The sequence below is a fragment of the Scyliorhinus torazame genome, unplaced genomic scaffold, assembly GCF_047496885.1.
Source record: "Scyliorhinus torazame isolate Kashiwa2021f unplaced genomic scaffold, sScyTor2.1 scaffold_1683, whole genome shotgun sequence".
NCBI lineage: Eukaryota > Metazoa > Chordata > Chondrichthyes > Carcharhiniformes > Scyliorhinidae > Scyliorhinus > Scyliorhinus torazame.
The window spans coordinates 10001-32710 of record NW_027309410.1 but is presented as its reverse complement, the minus strand read 5'-3'; the positions used below and the strand labels follow the sequence as shown (position 1 = coordinate 32710).

The 22710-nt window shown below is 59.7% G+C and overlaps 1 protein-coding gene across 2 annotated transcripts in view; it reads left to right on the top strand.

The window, feature by feature from the left end:
• Positions 1-10347: 10347 nt before the first annotated feature.
• The window catches only part of LOC140407633 (SLIT-ROBO Rho GTPase-activating protein 3-like), a 20411-nt gene continuing 8048 nt past the window's right edge, over positions 10348-22710 (top strand). For both annotated transcript variants that reach the window (XM_072494972.1, XM_072494971.1), the window contains exons 1-2: positions 10348-10569; positions 22155-22231. In XM_072494972.1, the coding sequence (XP_072351073.1) occupies positions 10367-10569; positions 22155-22231 (280 nt within the window). In that variant the 5' untranslated portion in view covers positions 10348-10366. The remainder of the gene's footprint in view (positions 10570-22154; positions 22232-22710) is intronic.

Here is a 22710-nt window from a genome sequence, read left to right as displayed (position 1 = left end):
CCCCTCACTGTCCTCACTCCCCTCACTCCCCTCACTGTCCTCACTGTCCCTCACTGTCCTCACTCCCCTCACTGTCCTCACTCCCTCACTCCCCTCACTCCCCTCACTGTCCTCACTGTCCTCACTCCCCTCACTCCCCTCACTGTCCTCACTCCCCTCACTGTCCTCACTGTCCTCACTGTCCTCACTGTCCTCACTCCCCTCACTGTCCTCACTGTCCTCACTCCCCTCACTCCCCTCACTGTCCTCACTGTCCTCACTGTCCTCACTCCCCTCACTGTCCTCACTCCCCTCACTGTCTCACTCCCCTCACTCCCCTCACTCCCCTCACTCCCCTCACTGTCCTCACTGTCCTCACTGTCCTCACTGTCCTCACTGTCCTCACTGTCCTCACTGTCCTCACTCCCCTCACTGTCCTCACTCCCCTCACTGTCCTCACTGTCCTCACTGTCCTCACTGTCCTCACTCCCCTCACTGTCCTCACTCCCCTCACTGTCCTCACTGTCCTCACTGTCCTCACTGTCCTCACTCCCCTCACTCCCCTCACTGTCCTCACTGTCCTCACTCCCCTCACTCCCTCACTCCCCTCACTGTCCTCACTCCCCTCACTCCCCTCACTCCCCTCACTGTCCTCACTGTCCTCACTGTCCTCACTGTCCTCACTGTCCTCACTCCCCTCACTGTCCTCACTCCCCTCACTGTCCTCACTGTCCTCACTGTCCTCACTGTCCTCACTGTCCTCACTGTCCTCACTGTCCCCTCACTCCCCTCACTGTCCTCACTCCCCTCACTGTCCTCACTGTCCTCACTGTCCTCACTGTCCTCACTCCCCTCACTGTCCTCACTCCCCTCACTGTCCTCACTGTCCTCACTGTCCTCACTGTCCTCACTCCCTCACTCCCCTCACTGTCCTCACTGTCCTCACTCCCCTCACTCCTCACTGTCCTCACTCCCCTCACTGTCCCTCACTCCCCTCACTCCTCACTGTCCTCACTGTCCTCACTGTCCTCACTCCCCTCACTGTCCTCACTCCCCTCACTGTCCTCACTGTCCTCCTTCCTCACTGTCCTCACTCCTCACTCCCCTCACTCCCCTCACTGCCCTCACTGTCCTCACTGTCCTCACTCCCCTCACTGTCCTCACTGTCCTCACTGTCCTCACTCCCTCACTGTCCTCACTGTCCTCACTCCCCTCACTGTCCTCACTGTCCTCACTCCCCTCACTGTCCTCACTCCCCTCACTGTCCTCACTCCCCTCACTGTCCTCACTCCCCTCACTGTCCTCACTGTCCTCACTCCCTCACTCCCCTCACTCCCCTCACTGTCCTCACTCCCCTCACTGCCCTCACTGTCCTCACTGTCCTCACTGTCCTCACTGTCCTCACTGCCCTCACTCGTCCCTCACTGTCCTCACTCCCCTCACTGTCCTCACTCCCCTCACTGTCCTCACTGTCCTCACTCCCCTCACTGTCCTCACTCCCTCACTGTCCTCACTGTCCCCACTGTCCTCACTCCCCTCACTGTCCTCACTCCCCTCACTGTCCTCACTCCCCTCACTCCCCTCACTCCCTCACTGTCCTCACTCCCCTCACTGTCCTCACTCCACACGTCTCACTCCCTCACTGTCCTCACTCCCCTCACTGTCCTCACTCCCTCACTGTCCTCACTCCCCTCACTGTCCTCACTGTCCTCACTGTCCTCACTGTCCTCACTGTCCTCACTGTCCTCACTCCCCTCACTCCCCTCACTGTCCTCACTCCCCTCACTGTCCTCACTGTCCTCACTGTCCTCACTCCCCTCACTGTCCTCACTCCCCTCACTGTCCTCACTCCCCTCACTGTCCTCACTGTCCTCACTCCCTCACTGTCCTCACTCCCCTCACTGTCCCTCACTGTCCACACTGTCCTCACTCCCCTCACTGTCCTCACTCCCCTCACTGTCCTCACTCCCTCACTGTCCTCACTGTCCTCACTCCCCTCACTGTCCTCACTCCCTCACTGTCCTCACTGTCCTCACTGTCCTCACTCCCCTCACTCCCCTCACTCCCCTCACTGTCCTCACTGTCCTCACTGTCCTCACTGTCCTCACTGTCCTCACTGTCCTCACGTCCTCACTGTCCTCACTCCCCTCACTGTCCTCACTGTCCTCACTGTCCTCACTCCCCTCACTGTCCTCACTCCCTCACGTCCTCACTCCCCTCACTGTCCTCACTGTCCTCTCTGTCCTCACTGTCCTCACTGTCCTCACTGTCCTCACTCCCCTCACTGTCCTCACTGTCCTCACTCCCCTCACTGTCCTCACTCCCCTCACTGTCCTCACTCCCCTCACTCCCCTCACTCCCCTCACTGTCCTCACTCCCCTCACTGTCCTCACTGTCCTCACTCCCCTCACTGTCCTCACTGTCCTCACTCCCCTCACTCCCTCACTGTCCTCACTGTCCTCACTGTCCTCACTCCCCTCACTGTCCTCACTGTCCTCACTCCCTCACTCCCCTCACTCCCCTCACTGTCCCTCACTCCCCTCACTGTCCTCACTGTCCTCACTCCCCTCACTGTCCTCACTGTCCTCACTCCCCTCACTGTCCTCACTGTCCTCACTGTCCTCACTCCCTCACTCCCTTCACTCCCCTCACTGTCCCTCACTGTCCCTCACTGTCCTCACTCCCCTCACTCCCCTCACTGTCCTCACTCCCCTCACTGTCCTCACTCCCCTCACTGTCCTCACGTCCTCACTCCCCTCACTCCCTCACTGTCCTCACTCCCCTCACTGTCCTCACTGTCCTCACTCCCCTCACTGTCCTCACTGTCTCACTCCCTCACTGTCCTCACTGTCCTCACTCCCTCACTCCCTCACTGTCCTCACTGCCCTCACTCCCCTCACTGTCCTCACTGTCCTCCTGTCCTCACTCCCTCACTGTCCCTCACTGTCCTCACTCCCCTCACTCCCCTCACTGTCCTCACTCCCCTCACTCCCCTCACTGTCCTCACTCCCCTCACTGTCCTCACTGTCCTCACTCCCCTCACTGTCCTCACTGTCCTCACTCCCCTCACTGTCCTCACTGTCCTCACTCCCTCACTCCCCTCACTGTCCTCACTGCCCTCACTCCCCTCACTGTCCTCACTGTCCTCACTGTCCTCACTCCCCTCACTGTCCTCACTGTCCTCACTCCCTCACTCCCCTCACTCCCCTCACTGTCCTCACTCCCCTCACTGTCCTCACTGTCCTCACTCCCCTCACTGTCCTCCTGTCCTCACTGTCCTCACTCCCCTCACTCCTCCCCTCACTGTCCTCACTCCCCTCACTCCCCTCACTCCCCTCACTGTCCTCACTCCCCTCACTGTCCTCACTCCCCTCACTGTCCTCACTCCCCTCACTGTCCTCACTGTCCTCACTGTCCTCACTCCCCTCACTGTCCTCACTGTCCTCACTCCCCTCACTGTCCTCCTCCCCTCACTGTCCTCACTCCCCTCACTCCCCTCACTGTCCTCACTCCTCTGTCCTCACTGTCCTCACTCCCCTCACTCCCCTCACTGTCCTCACTCCCCTCACTGTCCTCACTCCCCCTCACTCGTCCTCACTCCTCACTCCCTCACTCCCCTCACTGTCCTCACTGTCCTCACTCCACTCCCCTCACTGTCCTCACTGTCGTCACTGTCCTCACTGTCCTCACTCCCCTCACTGTCCTCACTGTCCTCACTGTCCTCACTCTCCCTCACTGTCCTCACTGTCCTCACTGTCCTCACTCCCTCACTCCCCTCACTGTCCTCACTGTCCTCACTCCCCTCACTGTCCTCACTGTCCTCACTGTCCTCACTGTCCTCACTCCCCTCACTCCCCACACTGTCCCTCACTGTCCTCACTGTCCTCACTCCCTCACTGTCCTCACTCCCCTCACTCCCCTCACTGTCCTCACTCTCCTCACTGTCCTCACTCCCCTCACTGTCCTCACTGTCGTCACTGTCCTCACTCCCCTCACTGTCCTCACTGTCCTCACTGTCCTCACTCCCCTCACTCCCCTCACTGTCCTCACTCCCCTCACTCCCCTCACTGTCCTCACTCCCCTCACTGTCCTCACTGTCCTCACTCCCCTCACTCCCCTCACTGTCCTCACTCCCTCACTGTCCTCACTCCCCTCACTGTCCTCACTGTCCTCACTCCCCTCACTGTCCTCACTCCCCTCACTCCCCTCACTCCCCTCACTGTCCTCACTCCCCTCACTGTCCTCACTGTCCTCACTGTCCTCACTCCCTCACTGTCCTCACTCCCCTCACTCCCCTCACTGTCCTCACTCCCCTCACTCCCCTCACTGTCCTCACTCCCCTCACTCCCCTCACTCCCCTCACTGTCCCTCACTGTCCTCACTCCCCTCACTGTCCTCACTCCCCTCACTGTCCTCACTGTCCTCACTGTCCTCACTCCCCTCACTCCCCTCACTGTCCTCACTGTCCTCACTCCCCTCACTCCCCTCACTGTCCTCACTCCCCTCACTGTCCTCACTGTCCTCACTCCCCTCACTCCCCTCACTCCCCTCACTGTCCTCACTCCCCTCACTGTCCTCACTGTCCTCACTGTCCTCACTGTCCTCACTCCCCTCACTCCCCTCACTCCCCTCACTCCCCTCACTGTCCCTCACTGTCCTCACTCCCCTCACTCCCCTCACTGTCCTCACTCCCCTCACTCCCCTCACTCCCCTCACTCCCCTCACTGTCCTCACTGTCCTCACTCCCCTCACTGTCCTCACTCCCCTCACTGTCCTCACTGTCCTCACTGTCCTCACTCCCCTCACTGTCCTCACTCCCCTCACTGTCCTCACTCCCCTCACTGTCCTCACTGTCCTCACTCCCCTCACTGTCCTCACTCCCCTCACTGTCCTCACTGTCCTCACTGTCCTCACTCCCCTCTCTGTCCTCACTGTCCTCACTGTCCTCACTGTCCTCACTCCCCTCACTCCCCTCACTCCCCTCACTGTCCTCACTGTCCTCACTCCCCTCACTCCCCTCACTCCCCTCACTGTCCCTCACTGTCCTCACTCCCCTCACTGTCCTCACTCCCTCACTGTCCCTCACTGTCCTCACTGTCCTCACTCCCCTCACTGTCCTCACTGTCCTCACTCCCCTCACTGTCCTCACTCCCCTCACTGTCCTCACTGTCCTCACTCCCCTCACTGTCCTCACTGTCCTCACTGTCCTCACTGTCCTCACTGTCCTCACTGTCCTCACTCCCCTCACTGTCCTCACTGTCCTCACTCCCCTCACTGTCCTCACTGTCCTCCCTCCCCTCACTGTCCTCTCTCCCCTCACTGTCCTCACTGTCCTCACTGTCCTCACTGTCCTCACTGTCCTCACTGTCCTCACTGTCCTCACTGTCCTCACTGTCCTCACTGTCCTCACTCCCCTCACTGTCCTCACTGTCCTCACTCCCCTCACTGTCCTCACTGTCCTCACTCCCCTCACTGTCCTCACTGTCCTCACTGTCCTCACTGTCCTCACTCCCCTCACTGTCCTCACTGTCCTCACTCTCCTCACTCCCCTCACTGTCCTCACTGTCCTCACTGTCCTCACTCCCCTCACTGTCCTCACTCCCTCACTCCCCTCACTCCCCTCACTCCCCTCACTGTCCTCACTGTCCTCACTGTCCTCACTCCCCTCACTGTCCTCACTGTCCTCACTGTCCTCACTGTCCTCACTGTCCTCACTGTCCTCACTCCCCTCACTGTCCTCACTGTCCTCACTGTCCTCACTGTCCTCACTCCCCTCACTGTCCTCACTGTCCTCACTGTCCTCACTGTCCTCACTGTCCTCACTCCCCTCACTGTCCTCACTGTCCTCACTCCCCTCACTGTCCTCACTGTCCTCACTCCCCTCACTGTCCTCACTGTCCTCACTGTCCTCACTGTCCTCACTGTCCTCACTGTCCTCACTCCCCTCACTGTCCTCACTGTCCTCACTCCCCTCACTGTCCTCACTCCCCTCACTCCCCTCACTCCCCTCACTGTCCTCACTGTCCTCACTGTCCTCACTCCCCTCACTGTCCTCACTGTCCTCACTCCCCTCACTGTCCTCACTCCCCTCACTGTCCTCACTGTCCTCACTCCCCTCACTGTCCTCACTCCCCTCACTCCCCTCACTCCCCTCACTCCCCTCACTGTCCTCACTGTCCTCACTGTCCTCACTCCCCTCACTGTCCTCACTGTCCTCACTCCCCTCACTGTCCTCACTCCCCTCACTGTCCTCACTGTCCTCACTCCCCTCACTCCCCTCACTGTCCTCACTCCCCTCACTGTCCTCACTGTCCTCACTGTCCTCACTGCCCTCACTGTCCTCACTCCCCTCACTCCCCTCACTGTCCTCACTCCCCTCACTGTCCTCACTCCCCTCACTGTCCTCACTCCCCTCACTGTCCTCACTGTCCTCACTCCCCTCACTGTCCTCACTCCCCTCACTCCCCTCACTCCCCTCACTGTCCTCACTGTCCTCACTGTCCTCACTGTCCTCACTCCCCTCACTGTCCTCACTGTCCTCACTCCCCTCACTGTCCTCACTGTCCTCACTGTCCTCACTCCCCTCACTGTCCCTCACTGTCCTCACTGTCCTCACTGCCCTCACTGTCCTCACTCCCCTCACTCCCCTCACTGTCCTCACTCCCCTCACTGTCCTCACTCCCCTCACTGTCCTCACTCCCCTCACTGTCCTCACTGTCCTCACTGTCCTCACTGTCCTCACTCCCCTCACTCCCCTCACTGTCCTCACTGTCCCTCACTGTCCTCACTCCCCTCACTGTCCTCACTGTCCTCACTGTCCTCACTGTCCTCACTGTCCTCACTCCCCTCACTGTCCTCACTCCCCTCACTGTCCTCACTGTCCTCACTCCCCTCACTGTCCTCACTGTCCTCACTGTCCTCACTCCCCTCACTGTCCTCACTGTCCTCACTGTCCTCACTCCCCTCACTGTCCTCACTGTCCTCACTGTCCTCACTCCCCTCACTGTCCTCACTCCCCTCACTGTCCTCACTGTCCTCACTCCCCTCACTCCCCTCACTGTCCTCACTGTCCTCACTGTCCTCACTCCCCTCACTCCCCTCACTGTCCTCACTGTCCTCACTCCCCTCACTCCCCTCACTGTCCTCACTGTCCTCACTCCCCTCACTGTCCTCACTGTCCTCACTGTCCTCACTCCCCTCACTGTCCTCACTCCCCTCACTCCCCTCACTCCCCTCACTCCCCTCACTCCCCTCACTCCCCTCACTCCCCTCACTCCCCTCACTCCCCTCACTCCCCTCACTGTCCTCACTCCCCTCACTCCCCTCACTCCCCTCACTCCCCTCACTCCCCTCACTGTCCTCACTGTCCTCACTCCCCTCACTGTCCTCACTGTCCTCACTGTCCTCACTCCCCTCACTGTCCTCACTCCCCTCACTCCCCTCACTGTCCTCACTCCCCTCACTCCCCTCACTCCCCTCACTCCCCTCACTGTCCTCACTCCCCTCACTCCCCTCACTCCCCTCACTCCCCTCACTGTCCTCACTCCCCTCACTGTCCTCACTGTCCTCACTGTCCTCACTGTCCTCACTGTCCTCACTCCCCTCACTGTCCTCACTCCCCTCACTCCCCTCACTGTCCTCACTGTCCTCACTCCCCTCACTGTCCTCACTCCCCTCACTCCCCTCACTGTCCTCACTGTCCTCACTGTCCTCACTGTCCTCACTCCCCTCACTCCCCTCACTCCCCTCACTCCCCTCACTCCCCTCACTCCCCTCACTGTCCTCACTCCCCTCACTCCCCTCACTCCCCTCACTGTCCTCACTGTCCTCACTCCCCTCACTGTCCTCACTCCCCTCACTGTCCTCACTCCCCTCACTCCCCTCACTGTCCTCACTGTCCTCACTGTCCTCACTGTCCTCACTGTCCTCACTCCCCTCACTGTCCTCACTCCCCTCACTCCCCTCACTGTCCTCACTCCCCTCACTCCCCTCACTGTCCTCACTGTCCTCACTGTCCTCACTGTCCTCACTGTCCTCACTCCCCTCACTGTCCTCACTCCCCTCACTCCCCTCACTCCCCTCACTGTCCTCACTCCCCTCACTCCCCTCACTCCCCTCACTGTCCTCACTCCCCTCACTGTCCTCACTGTCCTCACTGTCCTCACTGTCCTCACTCCCCTCACTGTCCTCACTCCCCTCACTCCCCTCACTGTCCTCACTCCCCTCACTGTCCTCACTGTCCTCACTCCCCTCACTGTCCTCACTCCCCTCACTCCCCTCACTGTCCTCACTCCCCTCACTGTCCTCACTGTCCTCACTGTCCTCACTCCCCTCACTGTCCTCACTGTCCTCACTGTCCTCACTCCCCTCACTCCCCTCACTGTCCTCACTCCCCTCACTGCCCTCACTGTCCTCACTCCCCTCACTGTCCTCACTCCCCTCACTCCCCTCACTGTCCTCTCTGTCCTCACTGTCCTCACTGTCCTCACTGTCCTCACTGTCCTCACTGTCCTCACTCCCCTCACTGTCCTCACTCCCCTCACTGTCCTCACTCCCCTCTCTGTCCTCACTGTCCTCACTCCCCTCACTGTCCTCACTGTCCTCACTCCCCTCACTGTCCTCACTCCCCTCACTGTCCTCACTGTCCTCACTGTCCTCACTGTCCTCACTGTCCTCACTGTCCTCACTCCCCTCACTCCCCTCACTCCCCTCACTGTCCTCACTGTCCTCACTGTCCTCACTCCCCTCACTGTCCTCACTGTCCTCACTGTCCTCACTGTCCTCACTGTCCTCACTGTCCTCACTCCGCTCACTCCCCTCACTGTCCTCACTCCCCTCACTGTCCTCACTCCCCTCACTGTCCTCACTCCCCTCACTGTCCTCACTGTCCTCACTCCCCTCACTCCCCTCACTCCCCTCACTGTCCTCACTCCCCTCACTGTCCTCACTGTCCTCACTGTCCTCACTGTCCTCACTGTCCTCACTGTCCTCACTCCCCTCACTCCCCTCACTGTCCTCACTCCCCTCACTGTCCTCACTGTCCTCACTGTCCTCACTCCCCTCACTCCCCTCACTGTCCTCACTGTCCTCACTGTCCTCACTGTCCTCACTGTCCTCACTCCCCTCACTGTCCTCACTCCCCTCACTGTCCTCACTGTCCTCACTGTCCTCACTGTCCTCACTCCCCTCACTGTCCTCACTCCCCTCACTGTCCTCACTGTCCTCACTGTCCTCACTGTCCTCACTGTCCTCACTGTCCTCACTCCCCTCACTGTCCTCACTCCCCTCACTGTCCTCACTGTCCTCACTGTCCTCACTGTCCTCACTCCCCTCACTGTCCTCACTCCCCTCACTCCCCTCACTGTCCTCACTGTCCTCACTGTCCTCACTGTCCTCACTGTCCTCACTCCCCTCACTCCCCTCACTGTCCTCACTGTCCTCACTCCCCTCACTGTCCCTCACTGTCCTCACTCCCCTCACTGTCCTCACTCCCCTCACTGTCCCTCACTGTCCTCACTCCCCTCACTCCCCTCACTACCCTCCCTCTGACAGGAACCCTCGGATGAAGTGGAGAATAGTTAAACAGTGAAAGCTTTTATTTATTATTCTTTTCTGGAACATGCCCGTCGCTGCCTCAGGCCCAGTGTTTATCGCCCGCCCCTAATTGCCCTGGAGGAGGGGGTGGGTGAGCCGCCTTCTGCAACCCGCTGCAGTCCCCGTGTGGTGTAGGTACACGTACCATGCTGTTAGGGATGGAGTACCGGGATTTTGCGACAGTGAAGGAACGGCCGATATATTTCCCAGTCGGGATGGTGAGGGTCTCGGAGGGGAGCCTCCAGGTGGTGGGGGTCCCAGGTATCTGCAGCTCTTGTCCTTCTAGATGGTAGAGGGCGTGGGTTTGGGAGGTGCTGCCTAAGGGGCCTTGGTGAGTTGCTGCTGTGCATCTTGTAGACGGTACACACGGCTGCCTCTGTGCGTCGGTGGGGGAGGGAGTGAATGTTTGTGGATGGGGTGTCGATCAAGCGGGGCTGCTTTGTCCTGGATGGTGTTGAGCTTCTCGAGTGTTGGAGCAGCGCTCATCCAGGCAAGTGGAGAGTTTCCATCCCACTCCTGACTTGTGCCTTGGAGATGGTGGACAGGATGTGGAGATGCCGGCGTTGGACTGGGGTGAGCTCAGTAAGAGGTCCTCCAACACCAGGTTAAAGCCCCAGGGACTGGTGTTGTCAGACTTCATACTGTGGACAGGGATCGGGGGGAGTTACAGACGAGAATGCTGCAAAGTTGCTGCGGCTGAGCGGCGTGCCATTCAGCCCATCTAGCCAGGCTCTGAGTGTCCCATCCTTCACCCTTGTTCTCTTCCAGCCTGTCCAAGTACAGTGACGAGAACATGATGGACCCTCACAACCTGGCTGTCTGCTTCGGGCCCACCCTCATGACCGTCCCCGACGATCAGGATCCGGTCGCCTGCCAAGCCCAGGTCAACGAAGCCATCAAGACCATTATCATCTCTCAGGACACAATCTTCCCCCCTCAGCGGGAGCTGCAGGGACCCGTCTACGAGACGTGCATGACCGAGGAAGGAGACTACTGGTGAGTGGCGAGGAACACCAGAGCTCAACACCCTCCCCTGAGGGAGCCTCACACTCTGGAGGGTCAGTACTGAGGGAGTGCCGCACTGTCAGAGGGTCAGTACTGAGGGAGTGCCGCACTGTCAGAGGGTCAGTACTGAGGGAGCGCCGCACTGTCAGAGGGTCAGTACTGAGGGAGTGCCGCACTGTCAGAGGGTCAGTACTGAGGGAGTGCTGCACTGTCAGAGGGTCAGTACTGAGGGAGTGCCGCACTGTCAGAGGATCAGTACTGAGGGAGCGCCGCACTGTCAGAGGGTCAGTACTGAGGGAGTGCTGCACTGTCAGAGGGTCAGTACTGAGGGAGTGCCGCACTGTCAGAGGGTCAATACTGAGGGAGTGCTGCACTGTCAGAGGGTCAGTACTGAGGGAGTGCCGCACTGTCAGAGGGTCAGTACTGGGGGAGTGCTGCACTGTCAGAGGGTCAGTACTGAGGGAGTGCCGCACTGTCAGAGGGTCAGTTATGAGGGAGCGCTGCACTGTCAGAGGGTCAGTACTGAGGGAGTGCCACACTGTCAGAGGGTCAGTACTGAGGGAGTGCCGCACTGTCAGAGGGTCAGTACTGAGGGAGTGCCGCACTGTCAGAGGGTCAGCACTGAGGGAGCGCTGCACTGTCAGAGGGTCAGTACTGAGGGAGCGCCACACTGTCAGAGGGTCAGTACTGAGGGAGTGCCGCACTGTCAGAGGGTCAGTACTGAGGGAGTGCCGCACTGTCAGAGGGTCAGTACTGAGGGAGTGCTGCACTGTCAGAGGGTCAGTACTGAGGGAGTGCTGCACTGTCAGAGGGTCAGTACTGAGGGAGTGCCGCACTGTCAGAGGGTCAGTACTGAGGGAGTGCCGCACTGTCAGAGGGTCAGTACTGAGCGAGTGCCGCACTGTCAGAGGGTCAGTACTGAGGGAGTGCCGCACTGTCAGAGGGTCAGTACTGAGGGAGTGCCGCACTGTCAGGGGGTCAGTACTGAGGGAGTGTCGCACTGTCAGAGGGTCAGTACTGAGCGAGTGCCGCACTGTCAGAGGGTCAGTACTGAGGGAGTGCCGCACTGTCAGGGGGTCAGTACTGAGGGAGTGTCGCACTGTCAGAGGGTCAGTACTGAGGCAGTGCCGCACTGTCAGTGGGTCAGTACTGAGGGAGTGCTGCACTGTCAGAGGGTCAGTACTGAGGGAGCGCCGCACTGTCGGAGGGTCAGTACTGAGGGAACGCCGCACTGTCGGAGGGTCAGTACTGAGGGAGCGCCGCACTGTCAGAGGGTCAGTACTGAGGGAGTGCCGCACTGTCAGAGGGTCGGTACTGAGGGAGTGCCGCACTGTCAGACGGTCAGTACTGAGGGAGTACCGCACTGTCAGAGGGTCAGTACTGAGGGAGTGCCGCACTGTCAGAGGGTCAGTACTGAGGGAGTGCCGCACTGTCAGAGGGTCAGTGCTGAGGGAGTGCCGCACTGTCAGAGGGTCAGTACTGAGGGAGCGCCGCCCTGTCAGAGGGTCAGTACTGAGGGAGTGCTGCACTGTCAGAGGGTCAGTATTGAGGGAGTGCCGCACTGTCAGAGGGTCAGCACTGAGGGAGTGCTGCACTGTCAGAGGGTCAGTACTGAGGGAGTGCCGCACTGTCAGAGGGTCAGTGCTGAGGGAGTGCCGCACTGTCAGAGGGTCAGAACTGAGGGAGCGCCGCACTGTCAGAGGGTCAGTACTGAGGGAGTGCTGCATTGTCAGAGGGTCAGTACTGAGGGAGCGCCGCACTGACAGAGGGTCAGTACTGAGGGAGTGCCGCACTGTCAGAGCGTCAGTACTGAGGGAGTGCCGCACTGTCAGAGAGTCTGTACTGAGGGAGTGCCGCACTGTCAGAGGGTCAGTACTGAGGGAGTGCCGCACTGTCAGAGGGTCAGTACTGAGGGAGTGCCGCACTGTCAGAGAGTCTGTACTGAGGGAGTACCGCACTGTCAGAGGGTCAGTACTGAGGGAGTACCGCACTGTCAGAGGGTCAGTACTGAGGGAGCGCCGCACTGTCGGAGGGTCAGTACTGAGGGAGCGCCGCACTGTCAGAGGGTCAGTACTGAGGGAGTGCCGCACTGTCAGAGGGTCAGTACTGAGGGAGAGCCGCACTGTCAGAGGGTCAGTACTGAGGGAGTGCCGCACTGTCAGAGGGTCAGTACTGAGGGAGAGCCGCACTGTCAGAGGGTCAGTACTGAGGGAGTGCCGCACTGTCAGAGGGTCAGTACTGGGGGAGTGCTGCACTGTCAGTGGGTCAGTACTGAGGGAGTGCCGCACTGTCAGAGGGTCAGTACTGAGGGAGTGCTGCACTGTCAGAGAGTCAGTACTGAGGGAGTGCCACACTGTCAGAGGGTCAGTACTGAGGGAGTGCTGCACTGTCAGAGGATCAGTACTGAGGGAGTGCCGCACTGTCAGAGGGTCAGTGCTGAGGGAGTGCCGCACTGTCAGAGGGTCAGTACTGAGGGACTGCCGCACTGTCAGAGTGTCAGTGCTGAGGGAGTGCCGCACTGTCAGAGGGTCAGGACTGAGGGAGCGCCGCACTGTCAGAGGGTCAGTACTGAGGGAGTGCTGCACTGTCAGAGGGTCAGAACTGAGGGAGCGCCGCACTGTCAGAGGTTCAGTACTGAGGGAGTGCTGCACTTTCAGGGTCAGTACTGAGGGAGTGCCGCACTGTCAGAGGATCAGCACTGAGGGAGTGCTGCACTGTCAGTGGGTCAGTGCTGAGGGAGTGCCGCATTGTCAGAGGGTCAGTACTGAGGGAGTGCCGCACTGTCAGAGGGTCAGTACTGAGGTAGTGCCACACTGTCAGAGGGTCAGTACTGAGGGAGTGCTGCACTGTCAGAGGGTCAGTACTGATGGAGCGCCGCACTGTCAGAGAGTCTGTACTGAGGGAGTGCCGCACTGTCAGAGGGTTAGTACTGAGGGAGTGCTGCACTGTCAGAGGGTCAGTACTGAGGGAGTGCCGCACTGTCAGAGGGTCAGTACTGAGGGAGTGCCGCACTGTCAGAGGGTCAGTACTGAGGGAGTGCCGCACTGTCAGAGGGTCAGTACTGAGGGAGCGGCGCACTGTGTGAGGGTCAGTACTGAGGGAGTGCCGCACTGTCAGAGGGCCAGTACTGAGGGAGTGCCGCACTGTCAGTGGTTGAGTACTGAGGGAGTGCCGCACTGTCAGAGGGTGAATACTGAGGGAGTGCCGCACTGTCAGAGGGTCAGTACTGAGGGAGCGCCGCGCTGTGTGAGGGTCAGTACTGAGGGAGTGCCGCACTGTCATAGGGTCAGTACTGAGGGAGCGCCGCACTGTGTGAGGGTCAGTACTGAGGGAGTGCCGCACTGTCAGAGGGTCAGTACTGAGGGAGTGCCGCACTGTCAGAGGGTCAGTACTGAGGGAGTGCCGCACTGTCAGAGGTTCAGTACTGAGGGAGTGCCGCACTGTCAGAGGGTCAGTACTGAGGGAGTGCCGCACTGTCAGAGGGTCAGTACTGAGGGAGTGCCGCACTGTCAGAGGGTCAGTACTGAGGGAGCGCCGCACTGTCAGAGGGTCAGTACTGAGGGAGTGCCGCACTGTCAGAGGGTCAGTACTGAGGGAGTGCCGCACTGTCAGAGGGTCAGTACTAAGGGAGCGCCGCACTGTCAGAGGGTCAGTACTAAGGGAGTGCCGCACTGTCAGTGGATCAGTACTAAGGGAGTGCCGCACTGTCAGAGGGTCAGTACTGAGGGAGTGCCGCACTGTCAGAGGGCCAGTGCTGAGGGAGTGCCGCACTGTCAGAGGGTCAGTGCTGAGGGAGTGCCGCACTGTCAGAGGGTCAGTACTGAGGGAGTGCCGCACTGTCAGAGGGCCAGTACTGAGGGAGTGCCGCACTGTCAGAGAGTCCGTGCTGAGGTAGTGCCGCACTGTCAGAGAGTCAGTACTGAGGTAGTGCCACACTGTCAGAGGGTCAGTACTGAGGGAGTGCTGCACTGTCAGAGGGTCAGTACTGAGGTAGTGCCACACTGTCAGAGGGTCAGTACTGAGGGAGTGCTGCAGTCAGAGGGTCAGTACTGAGGGAGCGCTGCACTGTCAGAGGGTCAGTACTGAGGGAGTGCTGCACTGTCAGAGGGTCAGTACTGATGGAGCGCCGCACTGTCATAGGGTCAGTGCTGAGGGAGTGCCGCACTGTCAGAGGGTCAGTACTGAGGGAGTGCCGCACTGTCAGAGGGTCAGTACTGAGGGAGTGCCGCACCGTGTGAGGGTCAGTACTGAGGGAGTGCCGCACTGTCAGAAGGTCAGTACTGAGGGAGTGCCGCACTGTCAGAGGGTCAGTGCTGAGGGAGTGCCGCACTGTTAGAGGGTCAGTACTGAGGGAGCGGCGCACTGTCAGAGGGTCAATACTGAGGGAGCGCCGCACTGTCAGAGGGTCAGTACTGAGGGAGTTCCGCACTGTCAGAGGGTCAGTACTGAGGGAGTGCCGCACTGTCAGAGGGTCAGTACTGAGGGAGTGCCGCACTGTCAGAGGGTCAGTACTGAGGGAGCGGCGCACTGTGTAAGGGTCAGTACTGAGGGAGTGCCGCACTGTCAGAGGGCCAGTACTGAGGGAGTGCCGCACTGTCAGAGAGTCTGTACTGAGGGAGTGCCGCACTGTCAGAGGGTCAGTACTGAGGGAGCGCCGCACTGACGGAGGGTAGGTACTGAGGGAGCGCCGCACTGTCAGTGGTTCAGTACTGAGGGAGTGCCGCACTGTCAGAGGGTCAATACTGAGGGAGTGCCGCACTGTCAGAGGGTCAGTACTGAGGGAGCGCCGCACTGTGTGAGGGTCAGTACTGAGGGAGTGCCGCACTGTCAGAGGGTCAGTACTGAGGGAGCGCCGCACTGTATGAGGGTCAGTACTGAGGGAGTGCCGCACTGTCAGAGGGTCAGTACTGAGGGAGCGCCGCACTGTGTGAGGGTCAGTACTGAGGGAGTGCCGCACTGTCAGAGGATCAGTACTGAGGGAGTGCCGCACTGCCAGAGTGTCAGTACTGAGGGAGCGCCGCACTGTGTGAGGGTCAGTACTGAGGGAGTGCCGCACTGTCAGAGGTTCAGTACTGAGGGAGTGCCGCACTGTCAGAGGGTCAGTACTGAGGGAGCGCCGCACTGTGTGAGGGTCAGTACTGAGGGAGTGCTGCACTGTCAGGGGGTCAGTACTGAGGGAGTGTCGCACTGTCAGAGGGTCAGTACTGAGCGAGTGCCGCACTGTCAGAGGGTCAGTACTGAGGGAGTGCCGCACTGTCAGGGGGTCAGTACTGAGGGAGTGTCGCACTGTCAGAGGGTCAGTACTGAGGCAGTGCCGCACTGTCAGTGGGTCAGTACTGAGGGAGTGCTGCACTGTCAGAGGGTCAGTACTGAGGGAGCGCCGCACTGTCGGAGGGTCAGTACTGAGGGAACGCCGCACTGTCGGAGGGTCAGTACTGAGGGAGCGCCGCACTGTCAGAGGGTCAGTACTGAGGGAGTGCCGCACTGTCAGAGGGTCGGTACTGAGGGAGTGCCGCACTGTCAGACGGTCAGTACTGAGGGAGTACCGCACTGTCAGAGGGTCAGTACTGAGGGAGTGCCGCACTGTCAGAGGGTCAGTACTGAGGGAGTGCCGCACTGTCAGAGGGTCAGTGCTGAGGGAGTGCCGCACTGTCAGAGGGTCAGTACTGAGGGAGCGCCGCCCTGTCAGAGGGTCAGTACTGAGGGAGTGCTGCACTGTCAGAGGGTCAGTATTGAGGGAGTGCCGCACTGTCAGAGGGTCAGCACTGAGGGAGTGCTGCACTGTCAGAGGGTCAGTACTGAGGGAGTGCCGCACTGTCAGAGGGTCAGTGCTGAGGGAGTGCCGCACTGTCAGAGGGTCAGAACTGAGGGAGCGCCGCACTGTCAGAGGGTCAGTACTGAGGGAGTGCTGCATTGTCAGAGGGTCAGTACTGAGGGAGCGCCGCACTGACAGAGGGTCAGTACTGAGGGAGTGCCGCACTGTCAGAGCGTCAGTACTGAGGGAGTGCCGCAATGTCAGAGAGTCTGTACTGAGGGAGTGCCGCACTGTCAGAGGGTCAGTACTGAGGGAGTGCCGCACTGTCAGAGGGTCAGTACTGAGGGAGTGCCGCACTGTCAGAGAGTCTGTACTGAGGGAGTACCGCACTGTCAGAGGGTCAGTACTGAGGGAGTACCGCACTGTCAGAGGGTCAGTACTGAGGGAGCGCCGCACTGTCGGAGGGTCAGTACTGAGGGAGCGCCGCACTGTCAGAGGGTCAGTACTGAGGGAGTGCCGCACTGTCAGAGGGTCAGTACTGAGGGAGAGCCGCACTGTCAGAGGGTCAGTACTGAGGGAGTGCCGCACTGTCAGAGGGTCAGTACTGAGGGAGAGCCGCACTGTCAGAGGGTCAGTACTGAGGGAGTGCCGCACTGTCAGAGGGTCAGTACTGGGGGAGTGCTGCACTGTCAGTGGGTCAGTACTGAGGGAGTGCCGCACTGTCAGAGGGTCAGTACTGAGGGAGTGCTGCACTGTCAGAGAGTCAGTACTGAGGGAGTGCCACACTGTCAGAGGGTCAGTACTGAGGGAGTGCTGCACTGTCAGAGGATCAGTACTGAGGGAGTGCCGCACTGTCAGAGGGTCAGTGCTGAGGGAGTGCCGCACTGTCAGAGGGTCAGTACTGAGGGACTGCCGCACTGTCAGAGTGTCAGTGTTGAGGGAGTGCCGCACTGTCAGAGGGTCAGGACTGAGGGAGCGCCGCACTGTCAGAGGGTCAGTACTGAGGGAGTGCTGCACTGTCAGAGGGTCAGAACTGAGGGAGCGCCGCACTGTCAGAGGTTCAGTACTGAGGGAGTGCTGCACTTTCAGGGTCAGTACTGAGGGAGTGCCGCACTGTCAGAGGATCAGCACTGAGGGAGTGCTGCACTGTCAGTGGGTCAGTGCTGAGGGAGTGCCGCATTGTCAGAGGGTCAGTACTGAGGGAGTGCCGCACTGTCAGAGGGTCAGTACTGAGGTAGTGCCACACTGTCAGAGGGTCAGTACTGAGGGAGTGCTGCACTGTCAGAGGGTCAGTACTGATGGAGCGCCGCACTGTCAGAGAGTCTGTACTGAGGGAGTGCCGCACTGTCAGAGGGTCAGTACTGAGGGAGTGCCGCACTGTCAGAGGGTCAGTACTGAGGGAGTGCCGCACTGTGTGAGGGTCAGTACTGAGGGAGTGCCGCACTGTCAGAGGGTCAGTGCTGAGGGAGTGCCGCACTGTTAGAGGGTCAGTACTGAGGGAGCGCCGCACTGTCAGAGGGTCAGTACTGAGGGAGTGCCGCACTGTCAGAGGGTTAGTACTGAGGGAGTGCTGCACTGTCAGAGGGTCAGTACTGAGAGAGTGCCGCACTGTCAGAGGGTCAGTACTGAGGGAGTGCCGCACTGTCAGAGGGTCAGTACTGAGGGAGTGCCGCACTGTCAGAGGGTCAGTACTGAGGGAGCGGCGCACTGTGTGAGGGTCAGTACTGAGGGAGTGCCGCACTGTCAGAGGGCCAGTACTGAGGGAGTGCCGCACTGTCAGTGGTTGAGTACTGAGGGAGTGCCGCACTGTCAGAGGGTGAATACTGAGGGAGTGCCGCACTGTCAGAGGGTCAGTACTGAGGGAGCGCCGCACTGTGTGAGGGTCAGTACTGAGGGAGTGCCGCACTGTCATAGGGTCAGTACTGAGGGAGCGCCGCACTGTGTGAGGGTCAGTACTGAGGGAGTGCCGCACTGTCAGAGGGTCAGTACTGAGGGAGTGCCGCACTGTCAGAGGGTCAGTACTGAGGGAGTGCCGCACTGTCAGAGGTTCAGTACTGAGGGAGTGCCGCACTGTCAGAGGGTCAGTACTGAGGGAGCGCCGCACTGTCAGAGGGTCAGTACTGAGGGAGTGCCGCACTGTCAGAGGGTCAGTACTGAGGGAGTGCCGCACTGTCAGAGGGTCAGTACTAAGGGAGCGCCGCACTGTCAGAGGGTCAGTACTAAGGGAGTGCCACACTGTCAGTGGATCAGTACTAAGGGAGTGCCGCACTGTCAGAGGGTCAGTACTGAGGGAGTGCCGCACTGTCAGAGGGCCAGTGCTGAGGGAGTGCCGCACTGTCAGAGGGTCAGTGCTGAGGGAGTGCCGCACTGTCAGAGGGTCAGTACTGAGGGAGTGCCGCACTGTCAGAGGGCCAGTACTGAGGAGTGCCGCACTGTCAGAGAGTCCGTGCTGAGGTAGTGCCGCACTGTCAGAGAGTCAGTACTGAGGTAGTGCCACACTGTCAGAGGGTCAGTACTGAGGGAGTGCTGCACTGTCAGAGGGTCAGTACTGAGGTAGTGCCACACTGTCAGAGGGTCAGTACTGAGGGAGTGCTGCAGTCAGAGGGTCAGTACTGAGGGAGCGCTGCACTGTCAGAGGGTCAGTACTGAGGGAGTGCTGCACTGTCAGAGGGTCAGTACTGATGGAGCGCCGCACTGTCATAGGGTCAGTGCTGAGGGAGTGCCGCACTGTCAGAGGGTCAGTACTGAGGGAGTGCCGCACTGTCAGAGGGTCAGTACTGAGGGAGTGCCGCACTGTGTGAGGGTCAGTACTGAGGGAGTGCCGCACTGTCAGAAGGTCAGTACTGAGGGAGTGCCGCACTGTCAGAGGGTCAGTGCTGAGGGAGTGCCGCACTGTTAGAGGGTCAGTACTGAGGGAGCGCCGCACTGTCAGAGGGTCAATACTGAGGGAGCGCCGCACTGTCAGAGGGTCAGTACTGAGGGAGTGCCGCACTGTCAGAGGGTCAGTACTGAGGGAGTGCCGCACTGTCAGAGGGTCAGTACTGAGGGAGTGCCGCACTGTCAGAGGGTCAGTACTGAGGGAGCGGCGCACTGTGTAAGGGTCAGTACTGAGGGAGTGCCGCACTGTCAGAGGGCCAGCACTGAGGGAGTGCCGCACTGTCAGAGAGTCTGTACTGAGGGAGTGCCGCACTGTCAGAGGGTCAGTACTGAGGGAGCGCCGCACTGACGGAGGGTAGGTACTGAGGGAGCGCCGCACTGTCAGTGGTTCAGTACTGAGGGAGTGCCGCACTGTCAGAGGGTCAATACTGAGGGAGTGCCGCACTGTCAGAGGGTCAGTACTGAGGGAGCGCCGCACTGTGTGAGGGTCAGTACTGAGGGAGTGCCGCACTGTCAGAGGGTCAGTACTGAGGGAGCGCCGCACTGTATGAGGGTCAGTACTGAGGGAGTGCCGCACTGTCAGAGGGTCAGTACTGAGGGAGCGCCGCACTGTGTGAGGGTCAGTACTGAGGGAGTGCCGCACTGTCAGAGGGTCAGTGCTGAGGGAGTGCTGCACTGTCAGAGGGTCAGTACTGAGGGAGTGCCGCACTGTCAGAGAGTCTACTGAGGGAGTGCGGCACTGTCAGAGGGTCAGTACTGAGGGAGTGCCGCACTGACAGAGGTTCAGTACTGAGGGAGTGCCGCACTGTCAGAGGGTCAGTACTGAGGCAGCGCCGCACTGTGTGAGGGTCAGTACTGAGGGAGTGCCGCACTGTCAGAGGGTCAGTACTGAGGGAGTGCCGCACTGTCAGAGGGTCAGTACTGAGGGAGTGCCGCACTGTGTGAGGGTCAGTGCTGCGGGAGCGCCGCACTGTCAGAGAGTCAGTACTGAGGGAGTGCCGCACTGTGTGAGGGTCAGTACTGAGGGAGAGCCGCACTGTCAGAGGGTCAGTACTGACGGAGTGCCGCACTGTGTGAGGGTCAGTGCTGTGGGAGCGCCGCACTGTCAGAGGGTCAGTACTGAGGGAGTGCCGCACTGTGTGAGGGTCAGTACTGAGGGAGAGCCGCACTGTCAGAGGGTCAGTACTGACGGAGTGCCGCACTGTCAGAGGGTCAGTACTGAGTGAGTGCCGCACTGTGTGAGGGTCAGTACTGAGGGAGTGCCGCACTGTCAGAGGGTCAGTACTGAGGGAGAGCTGCACTGTGTGAGGGTCAGTACTGAGGGAGTGCCGCACTGTCAGGGGGTCAGTACTGAGGGAGTGCCGCACTGTCAGAGGGTCAGTACTGAGGGAGTGCTGCACTGTGAGAGGGTCAGTACTGAGGGAGTGCCGCACTGTCAGAGGGTCAGTACTGAGGGAGTGTCGCACTGTCAGAGGGTCAGTACTGAGGGAGTGCCGCACTGTCAGAGGGTCAGTACTGAGGGAGTGCCGCACTGTCAGAGGGTCAGTACTGAGGGAGTGCTGCACTGTCAGAGGGTCAGTACTGAGGGAGTGCCGCACTGTCAGAGGGTCAGTACTGAGGGAGTGCCGCACTGTCAGAGGGTCAGTACTGAGGGAGTGCCACACTGTCAGAGGGTCAGTGCTGAGGGAGTGCCGCATTGTCAGAGGGTCAGTGCTGAGGGAGTGCCGCATTGTCAGAGGGTCAGTGCTGAGGGAGTGCTGCACTGTCAGAGGGTCAGTACTGAGGGAGTGCCGCACTGTCAGAGGGTCAGTACTGAGGGAGTGCTGCATTGTCAGAGGGTCAGTACTGAGGGAGTGCTGCACTGTCAGAGGGTCAGTACTGAGGGAGTGCTGCACTGTCAGAGGGTCAGTACTGAGGGAGTGCTGCACTGTCAGAGGGTCAGTACTGAGGGAGTGCTGCACTGTCAGAGGGTCAGTACTGAGGGAGTGCTGCATTGTCAGAGGGTCAGTACTGAGGGAGTGCTGCACTGTCAGAGGGTCAGTACTGAGGGAGTGCTGCACTGTCAGAGGGTCAGTACTGAGGGAGCGCTGCAGTGTCAGAAGGTCAGTACTGAGGGAGTGCTGCACTGTCAGAGTGTCAGTACTGAGGGAGTGCCGCACTGTCAGAGGGTCAGTACTGAGGGAGTGCCGCACTGTGTGAGGGTCAGTGCTGTGGGAGCGCCGCACTGTCAGAGGGTCAGTACTGAGGGAGTGCCGCACTGTCAGAGGGTCAGTACTGAGGGAGTGCCGCACTGTGTGAGGGTCAGTGCTGTGGGAGTGCCGCACTGTCAGAGGGTCAGTACTGAGGGAGTGCCGCACTGTCAGAGGGTCAGTACTGAGGGAGCGCTGCACTGTCAGAGGGTCAGTACTGAGGGAGTGCCGCACTGTCAGAGGGTCAGTACTGAGGGAGTGCCGCACTGTCAGAGGGTCAGTACTGAGGGAGTGCCGCACTGTGTGAGGGTCAGTACTGAGGGAGTGCCGCACTGTGTGAGGGTCAGTACTGAGGGAGTGCTGCACTGTCAGAGGGCCAGTACTGAGGGAGTGCCGCACTGTCAGAGGGTCAGTGCTGAGGGAGTGCCGCACTGTGTGAGGGTCAGTGCTGTGGGAGCGCCCTCTGAAGTGGATGTTTAAGATCCCAGGGTCACTATTGGAAGGGGAGTGTGGGGTAATTTCTGATTGTTGCTGACCTGTGATGACATTGCTGAGTGATATTGGGAGCAGTGTGGGTGATCTGTGACTGGTTTCTAGGTTGGTTGAGATGGGATGGCAGCGTGACCATTAAAAGCCTGGAGAGAATTGCTGATAGCGTTGACTGTCGTGTGGGGAAGGGGTTTGAGACAGAGTGTGATCGGCAGATGGGGCAGGTTTCCACATTTGATTTGAACCTGGAACTTTATTTGCCACAGCGATGGCCTGCAGACTGAACCAGTGATCGGGGAAGGTGATCAGGACCAACTCTTGGAAATACACATCAGTGAGGATGGTACGTGTCTCTGTCTCTCTCCCTGTCTGTCTGTCTCTCCCTGTCTGTCTGTCTCTGTCTCCCTCCCTGTCTGTCTGTCTCTCCCTGTCTGTCTGTCTCTGTGTCTCTCCCTCCCTGTCTGTCTGTCTCTGTGTCTCTCTCTCTCCCTGTCTGTCTGTCTCTGTCTCTCTCCCTGTCTGTCTGTCTCTGTCTCTCTCCCTGTCTGTCTGTCTCTGTCTCTCTCCCTGTCTGCCTGTCTCTCTCTCTCTCTCTCTCCGTCTTGCTGCCTGTCTGTCTGTCTGTCTCTCTCTCTCTCCCAATTTCTCTCTCTCTCTCTATTTCTGTTACACAGAACATACAGTGCAGAAGGAGGCCATTCGGCCCATCGACCCACTAAAGCCCTCACTTCCACCCTATCCCCGTAACCCAATAACCCCTCCTAACATTTTGTTTTGGACACTAAGGGCAATTTTAGCATGGCCAATCCACCTAACCTGCAC